Genomic DNA, 12,925 nt, shown 5'->3' on the forward strand with positions numbered 1-12,925 from the left:
GGGATTTAAGGCTGTTTCCAGCTGAGTTGCCACAGTCCAAAGCGGTGTGGGCAGACTTCCTCATGCCTCTCCGGTTGGCGCTCTGTTCCTGGCCCACTTGCTCCAACACTCATCACCTTGCGTTGGTTACACATCTGCCTTCTTCCTCTGCTTGTGGGTGTTTGGAGGGCAACTTGTACTTCCTCAATCTGGGCCTCGGCTCCCCCATCTTTAAACAAGAAATTAGGTAAGACTATCCCAACGCTGCATCCACGGATCGTTCTATGGGTTGGTTCAGGCATTCGACCAATTAGCCAGCCTTCTTGGCAGGCTCCAGCTGTGTAAAAAACATGGGGAAACTGAGGCCCAGGGAGAGGAAAGCTGACCTGCCTAAGGTCAGACAGAGCCAGTGCCTGGGTGGGAGGAGCATTCATATTGTGCAGGACTCCTGTCCTTGCAGAATGCGTGTCTGTTCTTGACCAGAGCCTCGTCTCTTGCACGTAAGCATTTGTTTGCAGGTCAATACCCACCAACAACGGGGAGGGATGTGCAGACTCTAGCAGAGGCCCCAGGCGTTCCTAGACATGCCCGAAATAGAGGCAGCCGCCTCCAGGGGTGCCGAGAGTCAGGGAGGGGCGAGGCCAGCCTGCCTGCCTCCACCCCGTCCCATTCAGGCTCTAGAACCCCCACCAAACCCTAGGAATTAGTAATGACATCACCTCTTTCCCTTGTTACTATAGTAAAATGGGCATTGCTGTTGAACGAAGGAATAAATAAACCTCACTTTCTCATCTCTGAGCCAAGGTTGGACCAGAATTAACAAGAAGCTCCTACTAGCTGCAACTCTGCCATCTTCACCATGGCTGCGGGGGGACGATTCTGTGAGGTCCCCAGCCCCCTGGCTGTTTGACGTGGCCGGCCCTCTCTTTGTCCCCATTGGGATAAGGGTGTCTCTGAGGGCAGGGGTTGGTGTCAGTCTGTGGACAGTGTGTGGGGGTCTCACCATGGCCCACTGGGGCTTTCCCTGGCTATACCAGTACCTCCAGTGCCCCCTCTGACGGCAGCCATGCCCGCCTGCCCTGTGCAGGCTTCCACTTCCTTTCCCGGCCAGGGGCTTCTCCAACGCTGTGACGTGAGGCACCTGAACACCTGTCCCACACGCAGCACTGACAACTCCGAAGTACAGGACAGTTAGGGGCTCTCCGAGCAGCCCTCCACCGTGGGGTGGGGTGGGGCAGAGACAGATACATTCCCAGAAGCCTCTAGAAGAACAGAGACCACCCCTACAGTACACTCTTGATTTGACTTGCTTTCCTCCACTTCACTCCCCCAGCTCCTCCCCACTCTGAGCTCACTTCTCCTCTGTGCTAAACCACACAGAGGCCGGCTGGGGCCCCGCCCTTACTGGGACTCCAGGCTGAGACATGAGCCCCAGGAGCTGGGTCAGGGCCAGAGGCAGGAGGGCACAGGGCTCAGGTGGTGGGCTGCGGCCGCGGAGGGCTTCCTGGGTGCCAAGTGGGATCTCAGCAAGGCAGCGGCACTAGCACGGAGCCAGGAGAAGTGTCAAGGCGAGCACAGGCGGACAAGAGCGTTCCTCGGGGACAGCTCGGGATGGCTCTGGTTAACCCAGGGCCCTCCATCTATGGACACCATGGCCTGGACACTGCTTGGTTGTGCAGGGGCTGTCCTGTGCACTGCAGTATCTCTGGTCCCTACCCACCAGATGCCAGGGGCGCCCTCCCAGCCGAGACAAAGATCTCCAGACATTGCCCGATGTCCCCTGGGGGCAGAGTGGGCCCAGATGAGAACCCCTGGGCTAATCAGAGATGATTCAAGAAATACCCCAAGGGGCGATTGGAAAGCTATCCACTAGAGACAGTGGTTAAACCTGTGGAACCTGAAAGTACCTCAGTTTCCTCATCTGTAAAATGGGGCTGATGGTAATGGAACCCCGCTCTGGGTTTGCGATAGGAGATGACACTTGTTAGGATATACATGACAGAGCCTGGCACCTGTAAGGTCATGTGTGACCCCTCATTATTTGTCTCTCAAGAAGAAAGGACCCTAAGGCAAAATAGGGGAGTGGGTGATTCCTGGAGCAGGGTGGGGAACGTCCAGCCCGAGGGCCATATAAGGCCCGGGAAATCATTTGGTCTGGCCCTGCCAGGGCATTAGGGGTGAGTTAGTGAAATGTTTGACCAAATATAGTCGGCTAATTTTTAAGTTGATAATTTTGTATGGCTTGCAAATGATGTTATAAATATCCAAATGGGCCCGGCTGGTGTGGCTCAGTGGTAGAGCATTGACCTATAAACCAGGAAGTCACAGTTCAATTCCCGGTCAGGGCACATGCCCAGGTTGTGGGTTCAATCCCTGATCGTGCAGGAGGCAGTCAACCAAGGATTCTCTCTCATCATTGATGTTTCTATCTCTCTCTCCCTCTCTTTTCCTCTCTAAAATCAATAAAAAAATATATTTAAAAAGAAAATATCCAAATGGCCCTTGGCAGAAAACAGGTTCCCCGCCCCAGCATTAGGGGATCTTGGTCTTTCTTTACTGATTTCCCAGCCTAAAGAAAATGTATAGACAGAGTTAGTAAACACTCAACAAAGAACCATGGCAGGTCAGCCCATAGGAGGCTAAGATTCTAGCACCCAATTCCAATGTGTGGTGGAGGTTCCCACATCACCACCAAGCAATGCGTGGACAGCAGCTGGGTGTCCTGCAACTCAGCTCAATTCTGACACTGAACCTGGAAATAGCACCAAATTAAGCACCCAGTCCAACAAGACTGCCCTCCACATCAGATGCCAACCAGCCCAGATGTTACCTGCGCTCTGACTGAGCAGCTAGAGATTAGAGATTTATGGATGCCACCACCACCCTGAGTTCCATAAACTTGCTGAAGCGACTCACAAAACTCAGAAAACCCCTCTACTCACTAGATTAACGATTCATGGAAAAGGATATAATATGAATCAACAGCAGAAGAAGAGATGCATAGGGTGAGGCCCAAACAAAGGGGCTCCGTCCTCGAGGAGCTGGGCCCAGGTGGCGGCCCGAGGAAGCGTTCTGGGTCCCCAGCCTGCAAACTCTCCGAAGCCCCCGGGTGGGCTCTCATGGAGGCTTCATCGCACAGTCCTGCCTAAAGGAATCATTGGCCGCTGGTGACTGCTTCAACCTCAGCCTCTCTGCTCCCCAGGAATCGGGTGGGACTGAAAGTTCCAGCCCCAGTTCAAGGGCCAACCAGCCCCCCTTAGGTGCTTTCCAAACATCACTCATTAGCATAGCAAACCCAGTTGTGGGAAGGGGCCTGTTATGAATAATGAGACCATCTCATCTTTATGACTCAGGCCTTTTCAGGAACTCAGGGAGGAGGAGACACTAAGTATTAGAACCAAAGATGCTCCCACTGCTCTCATCACTCAGGGCGTTCCAGGGGCTTGGGGAGCTGTGAGCCAGGAGCCACGAGGGAAGACCAAATAAACATGGGGAATATATATTGTGGTTACCTGAATGAGCAAATACATATTTCTTATAAGTCACAATATTTCAGGGGCGGTGAGAGGCAGGACCCCTCCTGCAAGCCTGGCTGCAAGCAGAGAGCACCCACACATTCTGGGACCAGGGCTTCTTGGATGTCAGGGGCTCCTGCTTCCCTGGCTGGCCCAGGCAGTGGCCTGCTCCCCACCATCACCAGGGCTTACGTGGCTCTGTCTCCATGCCCCCAGGCCCCTGGCGTGAACACAGCTGCTCTCTTTCCCTGACCCCTAACCCCCAAAGCATGCTAACTATAGATGGTTTTTTTTTTAAAAAAGGAACAATAGAGCAAAATGGAGTCATTTTTGCTAAGCCACCATCACCAAACCAATACTTAGTACCTAACTCGATGGTGGCTGAATTTTAAGCCAGTCAGTCTAGATTGAACTCCCTGGTCGCTCTAGTGAGGGAATCTGCCTGATAAAATCCCCTCCTTTCCCCTGAGGAAAGGTCTCACGGCCTGAAATAATCCTCTCCATTCGCTTCTTAGTCCCACCTCTTTCTGCCCATGAAAACCTTCCCTGTACAATCCCTCAGAGCATCCTTCCAGTTGCTAGAAGGGATGCTGCCCCGTTCATGAATTGTTTAATAAAGCCAATTAGATCTTTTTCTTTTCTTTTTAGGCCAACTTGATCTTGACATTTACTCCATTGAATCTTGTTCTTCAACACAAGGCAGGTGAAGATAGGAGTTTGCTGAAGTCTGGGACACGGTGCGTAATGGACCCGCGGGGCTGGAAATGATCCTAGCGGGATGTCCACACATGGGTTAGAAAGAAGGGCCTAGATCCCGCCGGCTTCCAGCGGCCCCTTTCTTCCCAGATCCCCTTTCCGTCTGGCTGTGAACTCTGGCTCCTCACACTTCTCTCCCAGCTTTCCTGAAGGTTAAAAATCCTGGTTTTTAAAATGCAGGACAATTTCTCTCCCGTGTGTGTCTGGTCCCCCTGCCCCCAGGTGTGAGGCGAGGGATTAGTGGAGAGTTTGCCTTTCACGGTGAAATGGTTACTTAACGGTGGTATCCCAAAGAGGCAGATCTCTCTCTCTCTCTCTCTCCCCTTTTCCCCCCTGTCTCTCTCCCTCCCTCCCTCAGAAGAATTCTGCCTTCCTCCTTGAGCCTTACCCAAGTGGTTCCAATTATAGCCTGTATTTTATTTTTTTATGTGTTTTTATTGATTTCAGAGAGGACGGGAGAGGGAGAGAGAGATAGAAACATCAATGATGATAGAGAATCATTGGTTGGCTGCCTCCTGCATGCCCCACACGAAATTGAGCCGGAAGCCCAGGCATGTGCCCAGACAGAGAATCGATCCGTGACCTCCTGGTTCACAGGTTGATGCTCAACCACTGAGCCACATCAGCCACTCTAGCCTGTATTTTAAAAATAACACAATTCTCATTAAAGAAACATCCACATGTACCGACATGAAAGAGATGGAGCTGCCCACTACGTGGGGAAGAGCTCTGAGAAGAGCAGGGTGGGGTCTGCGGCTCAGGCCCGCTCATGGCTGTGACTGGGACAGGCCAGCCTCACGTCCCTGCGTTCTGGATGCTGACCTCGGAAGGGCTGGAGACCGCCCAGCAAAGACGGCATCGCAGGCAGCATGGGGCCCGTCCTCAGAACATGGCTCTGAGCTGCCCCAGGCCCAGAGCAACAGAAAGCCTCCCCCTCCCGCCCTCCTCCCCCCCTAACCACCTGCCTGCCCCACCCCTTCCTTCCCCACTCCTCCCACAGGGCTGCCACCCCGCAGGGCAGGGCTGTATGGACAGTCAGGCTCTGTGCGGGCCCGGTGAGTGCCACTCAGGCCTGGGCGCCTTTCTTGCTGAGGGAGAGGCACTGAGTGGTGGTTTCTCCCAGGTCCAGGGTTTCGCGTCTCCGTTGGCAAATATCACATGTGAAAGCTTGTGTTCGGGGGTTGATCTGTTAAATGGGTATAAGCCGATGGTGTTGAAGCTGCTTCACCCTGATCCAGGGCATATGTGCTCAAATACATTATAGATCCGCAGCTGAGACAAAAGCGTTGTGAGACAAACTTACTTTGCTTTTGAGGCTGAAATCATTCTAACACAAGGGTATTACATATGTGTCCATTTTTTCCCCTGCCCTTGACAATCCCCTGGCCTCCCCTACCCCCCAGTGCATTCTACTCCATTTCATTCTTTTTTTTTTTTTTTTTCGAGAGAGACATCAATCTGTTACCTCCCCTATGCACCCCAACTGGGGATTGAACCTGAAACCTGGGCATGTACCTCCATTGCAGGCTGGATCCCTGGCTCCGGTCAGGCGTGTGCAGGAGGCAACCAATCGATGTGTCTCTACATCAATGTTTCTCCCTCTCTCTGTCTCTCCCCTTCCACTCTCTCTAAAAACAATGGGGAAAATATTCTTGGCTGAGGATTAACAAAACACACAAAAAAATGAAATGGCCCTGCCAGTGTGGCTCACTTGGCTGAGCGTTGTCCCGCACAACCGAAAGATGGCAGGTTCGATTCCCAGTCAGGATACATACCAGGTTTTGGGTTCAATCCCCAGTAGGGGTGCACACGGGAGGTAACAGATCTCTCTCTCTCTCTCTCTCTCTCTAATGAAAAAAAAAGAATATGAAATGGAGTAGAATGAAATTAAGATATCAGATATCATCACACCATAAGGGTAAGTTTGTCTCACAGCGCTTTTGTCTCAGCTGCGGATCTGTAATGTATTTGAGCACATATGCCCTGGATCAGGGTGAAGCAGCTTCAACGCCATCGGCTTACGCCCATTTAACAGATCAACCCCCGAACACAAGCTTTCACATGTGATATTTGCCAACGGAGACGCGAAACCCTGGACCTGGGAGAAACCACCACTCAGTGCCTCTCCCTCAGCAAGAAAGGCGCCCAGGCCTGAGTGGCACTCACCGGGCCCGCACAGAGCCTGACTGTCCATACAGCCCTGCCCTGCGGGGTGGCAGCCCTGTGGGAGGAGTGGGGAAGGAAGGGGTGGGGCAGGCAGGTGGTTAGGGGGGGAGGAGGGCGGGAGGGGGAGGCTTTCTGTTGCTGAGACTTTCTGTTGCTCTGGGCCTGAGGCAGCTCAGAGCCATGTTCTGAGGACGGGCCCCATGCTGCCTGCGATGCCTTCTAGCTGGGCGGTCTCCAGCCCTTCAGAGGTCAGCATCCAGAACGCAGGGATGTGAGGCTGGCCTGTCCCAGTCACACAGCCACGAGCAAGCCTGAGCCGCAGACCCCACCCTGCTCTTCTCAGAGCTCTTCCCCACGTAGTGGGCAGCTCCATCTCTTTCATGGTGGTACATGTGGACGCCATCCCATTCCCACCGCTGCAGCATCAGCATTCTCAGCTGGGAAACGGGCGTGGGGGGCCTTGCTAGAAGGCACTGAAGTTGTCAGGGATGAAGGGGAGCCCGGGGCAGGCGAGAGCTGCTCAAAAGCAGCAGGATGGCCCTAGCTGGTTTGGCTCAGTGGATAGAGCCAAGGCCTGAGGACTGAAAGGCCTGGGTTCGATTCCCATCAGGGCACATGCCCAGGTTGTGGGCTCCATCCCCAGTAAGGGGCATGCAGGAAGCAGCCGATCAATGATTCTCTCTCATCATTGATGTTTCTATCTCCCTCTCCTGTCCTCTCTGAAATCAATACAAATATATTTTTAAAAAAGCAGCAGGACGGCCAGGCGGCTGATGAGGCGGCTGCGTCCAGCAGAGGGAGACAACGGCCGTTGGCCCTGGCCCGTGTGCTCTCCTGCCCCGGCTCTGGTAGGACCTCTGCCCAAGAGGGTTTGAGACCGGAGAACATGGGCCCGTTTTTCAGAGCATGTGCCAGGGTGAAGCCCCCTCGCATGAGAGGGCAGAGCCTCCGGTGGGGGGGGGGGTCAAGAATGGCATTCCAGCCCTGGGTCTCCAGGGGGTCCAGGTAAAGATGCCCGAGCTCAGAGTCACAGACTTAAATACACTCTTGAGGGGCAGGGTCCATGTCTCTGCTCTCTCCCTTCTCATCATTGATGTTTCTATCTCCCTCTCCTGTCCTCTCTGAAATCAATACAAATATATTTTTAAAAAAGCAGCAGGACGGCCAGGCGGCTGATGAGGCGGCTGCGTCCAGCAGAGGGAGACAACGGCCGTTGGCCCTGGCCCGTGTGCTCTCCTGCCCCGGCTCTGGTAGGACCTCTGCCCAAGAGGGTTTGAGACCGGAGAACATGGGCCCGTTTTTCAGAGCATGTGCCAGGGTGAAGCCCCCTCGCATGAGAGGGCAGAGCCTCCGGTGGGGGGGGGGGTCAAGAATGGCATTCCAGCCCTGGGTCTCCAGGGGGTCCAGGTAAAGATGCCCGAGCTCAGAGTCACAGACTTAAATACACTCTTGAGGGGCAGGGTCCATGTCTCTGCTCTCTCCCTTCCCAAGGACCCACAGCCCTGCCCACGCCGCTTACCCCTCGGTGCACCATCATCTGAGAGCCTGGGGCACGCTCCTCCCCACCGCACATTAGCCAGGCGGTGGCTAATGCTTCAGCAGCCGCTCGCCTCACTAATGGTGGGGGAACCGACCATCCCCACCCCCCACCCCCGGCTGAGTGCTCTGCCTGCCCACCTCTGCCCGGCTTGGGCAAGAAGCCCGGCGCTGCCCCACAGCCACGCTCACCACACTGCCCTCGGCTCCCGTTTGCCCTCTGCCAAGGGCGTGGGCCTCTGCTGTGGGGCTGGCATCTTATTTGGCCCATAATTGCACCTGGTCCCTGTGTGAGAAGCCGGGGAAGCACAGAGTTGCCTCATTTCACTTGGGGAGCCAGTCAAACTCCGAAGTGAATGCTGCTTGGGAAGAAGCCCGGGGCCCCGAGATTAAGGGGCCGAGACTGGCTGCTGGGCCTGGAGACCCTGCTCTGGTGCCGGTGCCCCCGGACTGCCGGGCCCCTGCCAGCTCAGCCATGCCTTCTGCCACCACCGCCCCAGCCTCAGTGGTGCTGTCCCTCCACACTGTGCCTGGCCGGTACCCAGGCCGGAGAACAGGTGGGCTATGTGGGTCTCAGAGCCCATCAGCCTGTCACCCCCTACAAAAGTGCCTTTGCTTTTGAGGCTGAAATCATTCTAACACAAGCTCCTACACCACCTACCAGGAGGTTATGGCCTCTGGAGAATACCTGCCCCACCCCTACCACCGTTATCTCTGAGTATTTCCCAGAAAACTCTCTCCTAGTAAGGCCCTTCCTCCAGCCTCTGCCCCGCCCCTTACCAATGATCAGCGAGACGGCCACGTGCCCACTTGTGTGGGCATAGCTCTCCCCACTGAGGACCACGAATGCCCCCACTTGCTCTAGAGAGGGAATGGGATCCCTGATTGGCCCCAGCATGAGCAGGCCCGGCTATGACTCAGAGCTGAATCTCCCTCAAAGCTCAGAGTCAACCCAGATCCAGAACTCTCAGTTCACATGACCTCAGCCTGACCTTAGGACCCCGCTCAGTTCTTGCCTGTGCCCCCTCCCCATCCTCTGGGACTGGAAGGTGGACCGGGTGGGGGCTGGGAGGAGGAGGAAGGAAGTCACAGCTCAACTCTCACCAACGGGAACTCTTGCCCCTCCTCTTGCCCCTCCACAGTTGAGCAGGTGGGCCCAGAGGGGACCTCCTTGCCCAGTTCTAAGGCCCCACCCCAGGATGCGTGCCTTCCCCCATGATTGGCTAATAGAACATCCATTTCCTGACATAAAAACGCTACCCCCAGCTACCCACAGAGTGTGGTCTGGCCGAGACCAGGCCAGCTTAGGGAAAGAGCAACAAATACCCCTGTGGCTGAAACAGACTTTATGTGCTACCACCTTAAAGTGTGTTTCCATGCATTCACAAAGCATGTGCCCAGCGCCTTCCAAGTGCCAGGCCACGGGTCCGGGAATGGAGAGATGGCCCAGAGGTGGCACGTTCAGGGGGCCAGAGTCCCACTGCAGGGGCCCACGGCTCTAGGCGACTGCATGCCCACATGTACACACACCCCGGTATTTAGTTATTGGGTAGCTCAGCATCGTAGACAGCGATGATGGCAAAGGGACAAGGAATTCGATCAGGCAGCTCTGGACTGAATTCCAGCTCTGTTGCCTCTTGCTGTATGATGGGAAGTTCACCACACCCTCCACGCCTCACTGTCCTTCTATGGGTGAGGGTGTTGTTCTGAATCTGGGGTCAGTGCCTGAAATCTTCCTCTGCCCCCCCCCCCCCGAGCTTCCTGCAGAGAGACCTATGCACTGGGCCCCATGGTTGCTTGTCTCCCTCGTGAGCCCACTGAGAATGACTGACCGAAGGGGCAGGCCTCTCCCTGTGAAGTCCTCCTGGGAACCAGAGGAGGGAGGCAAAGTCAGAAGTAAAAGGGGGGTACCCCATCCCCATCAGCTGCCATCCCAGGGCACCCAGCCTAAGGCCAGCTACATTTGCATGTTATTTACATAAATTTGCATGAGCACAGTATTCACATGTCTTATAGCCAATTATTTTATTCAGGCATCTCTGCATCCAGGAAAGGGCACCAGCAGAGATGTGGCCCCCTGGGCTTCGTGTCAAGAGGGCATCCAGGGCCCCTACTCAACCCCAACAGGAACAGGTCTCCCTCGGGCCTGCACCTCCCCTCCCCCACCTTAAAGAGTGTTTCCATGCACTCACAACGCATGTGCCCAGCGCCTTCCAAGTGCCAGGCCCTCCCCTAAACCCCCCTTAGGAGCTACTGCCACTGCCGTTGACCACCACCAGGGAAGGCCGGGTCTTGGCAACTCCAATCGTCCCTCACTCCTGAGCACCCTAATTTAACCAGATTAGTCTCTTAGATGTGGAGGCCTGGATGTCACAGGCAAGAGATATGACCTTGGATAATGGGCCTTTCTGCAGCCTTTCCACCCCAGGTCAGAGGCCTGCGGGCAGGCCTCCCCTGAGCTTGTCAGGTGAGCATGTGGCTCCTTTTTCGCCCACAAACAGAACCTTGAAGACCTACCTGGCATTCCACAGACCTGCTTCCAGGCTTTAAGAATATCAGGGGGACAAACCTGTGAGAGGCTGGGAACAGTTTGCTAAGACAAGAGCAGAGCAAGGGGGATGGGCCGGGTACAGAAACTCACCAGGGTGGAGAGTCCTGGATACTTAGCAAGGGGCAAAACTGGGAAAGCAATTTACATTACGTTTCCTCCTTTGATGGAAATGTATAAAACAAGCTGAGAAACTGCCATTCTCTGGAGCATTACCCCAATACGTTGAGATTCTGCTTTCCAGCAATTGTGGGTATTTGGCTCAAATAAACTCACAAAAATTCTTCCCATTTTCTAATGTTTCTTACGCTAACAAGTTAATAACATGTATACCTCCTGTGCCCATGGGAGTGGCTGAAGCCATCGTCTGAAATACCACCTTCAGCTAAAGACAAAAGCTGATGCTGGGGTGGAGAGTCCGTTGTGGGAGGTAACCAGGAAGAGCAGTGACCAAGGGTAAGGTTGCCACTGGGTTCCAGTGCAGGCCTGGCTGGGAGGCAGAGCCCCTTACCAGTGAGACTCCCCTTACAAATGTAAGTGTCATTTACAAAGGGTAATTCTTGATTTTCAGAGCCTCTCCCATGTCTGCAGTTTCTTAAATTACCCAGCCTCAAATAACCACTACCCCCAAAGAGGCATATTTTGGGGTGGCGAGCTGCTCCCCTTCACCTCCCCTTGGGAGCCAAGACCCAGGAAACAGAATTGTGCAAGTTGAAACACCCCCAGGCCTGGAGGGAGGTGTGTGAACCAGTTTGTTTGCACATAGTCTGAGGCCACTGACCCCACCTGTGCTGGGCGATGCCGTGCCCTCCTGACCTTGAGCAGCCTCAACTGAGTCCACAGTCCATGCTGTGCTGAGTGAGCGCTGGCCGCCCAGCCTGCGGGCCCAGCGGCAGGAGGAGCGGCACGTGGAGAGATGGCAGCTGAAGCCCCTGGTGAACAGGACCCTGCCCTAGGCTGTGGAGAGTCCCCCAACAGGAAGGACCCCCAATCAGGTGAGATGGGCACGAAGGTGCAGGAGGGAAGCTGGGAGGGACACAGTGTAAGCACCCCAAGTTGTTACTGGTGAAGTTGAAACCTTGGTTCTTTTTGTTTTCTTTAATGTTTTTATTGATTTTAGAGAGAGGAAGGGAGAGGGGGAGAGAGAGAAACATTGATCTGCTGCCTCCTGAACACCCCTTACTGGGGATCGAACCCACAACCAAGGCATATGCCCCAACTAGGAATTGAACCAGAAACCTCTGGGTGCATGGGACTATGCTCAAGCAACTGAGCCCAGGGCAAAAGTGTCCTTGGTTATGGAAGAGGATTTGGGGGTTTACTAGATGGCTGTAAACTGCTTGGCCGTGTAACTATGCTTGTCCTGGCTGATTAGTGTCTCAAAGTAACCTCTAGCTGGTTGGGTTTTCTTTTCTCCTAAGTCGGGGTAGAAGTTCCAGGACACATCCTTCTCCCAACCCCTCCATCCTCTTCTCAAACAAAATCCAACAGAGGACGTGCCATGACCTGGCTCTTACCATGAAAGGGTGATGGTCACCCAGGAGCGAGGGTTTGCTGCTGTAGCACACAGACATTTCCAAATCATCTGACTCAAACAATGTGCTGTTTCTAAACGCAACTTAGGGTCGCTCATAATGAAAAGCTTAACAATAAGGCTAATAGTACACTAGACACAAAAAGCATGGACCAGAGGAAATTAAAGTAGAATGTAAATACAGTTGACAAGGTTAATACAGCCATGAATATGGGTCTGAGTATCATAGTAGCCATGGTAAAAAGGGAAATAAGATCAGTTATTGTAAAGGAGTAAGCATGCTAGTCCTTTATTTTCTCCTTGAAGCTTTGTATAGCAGGCATTGAGTGTTGTGAAGGACAGAGTCATTTACTCCATATTTATAAAAATTCAAAAGCAGCCTGGCCAGGTAGCTCAGTTGGTTGGAGCATCATCTGGATACACCAAGGTTGTGGGTTTGATCCCCAGACAGGTCACATACAAGAATCAAACCAATGAATGCATAAGTAAGTGGAATAGCAAAATCAATTTTAAAAAATTTTAATTCAGAAGCAGATTAAACAAGTCTACTTGGCTCACAAGGACCATTAAGAAAACAAAGAGTATGAGCAATATTAAAGCGCAACCCCGTGAGGATGAGTGTGGCCCAGTATCGGCTTTCTGTCTTGGCCTAGGTGTGCAAGGAGCTGGGTGTTTCCTCGATTGCACTGTAGACCAGCGTTTCTCAAACTTTCATGTGCACACTCTCTGGCAGTTCCTGTTAAAATGTGGTTCTGATTCAGGAGGTCTAGGGGGGGCCTAAGACTTGGCAATTTAAAACCCTCCCAGGCCATCATGTGCACCACACTGGGAGCAAGGGGCTGAGGCCCAGACTTCTGGAGTTGGTGCCTTTGCACCCTCCCCCGCCAGCTG

At 53.8% G+C, this 12,925-nt stretch overlaps 1 protein-coding gene and 1 long non-coding RNA gene across 2 annotated transcripts in view; one reads left to right on the forward strand and one right to left on the reverse strand.

Moving 5' to 3' along the window:
• Positions 1–9,739: 9,739 nt before the first annotated feature.
• Positions 9,740–12,925, reverse strand: part of LOC106727852 — an 11,574-nt gene continuing 8,388 nt past the window's right edge. Inside the window, exon 3 of the long non-coding RNA XR_001364103.1 lies at positions 9,740–9,816. This is a non-coding gene — a long non-coding RNA (uncharacterized LOC106727852). The remainder of the gene's footprint in view (positions 9,817–12,925) is intronic.
• Positions 11,332–12,925, forward strand: part of STEAP3 (STEAP family member 3, metalloreductase) — a 45,381-nt gene continuing 43,787 nt past the window's right edge. Inside the window, exon 1 of the mRNA XM_005876472.2 lies at positions 11,332–11,495. Coding sequence (XP_005876534.1) covers positions 11,417–11,495 — 79 coding nt within the window. The 5' untranslated portion in view covers positions 11,332–11,416. The remainder of the gene's footprint in view (positions 11,496–12,925) is intronic.

The sequence above is a fragment of the Myotis brandtii genome, unplaced genomic scaffold, assembly GCF_000412655.1.
Source record: "Myotis brandtii unplaced genomic scaffold, ASM41265v1 scaffold488, whole genome shotgun sequence".
In the NCBI taxonomy this organism is placed as follows: Eukaryota; Metazoa; Chordata; class Mammalia; order Chiroptera; family Vespertilionidae; genus Myotis; species Myotis brandtii.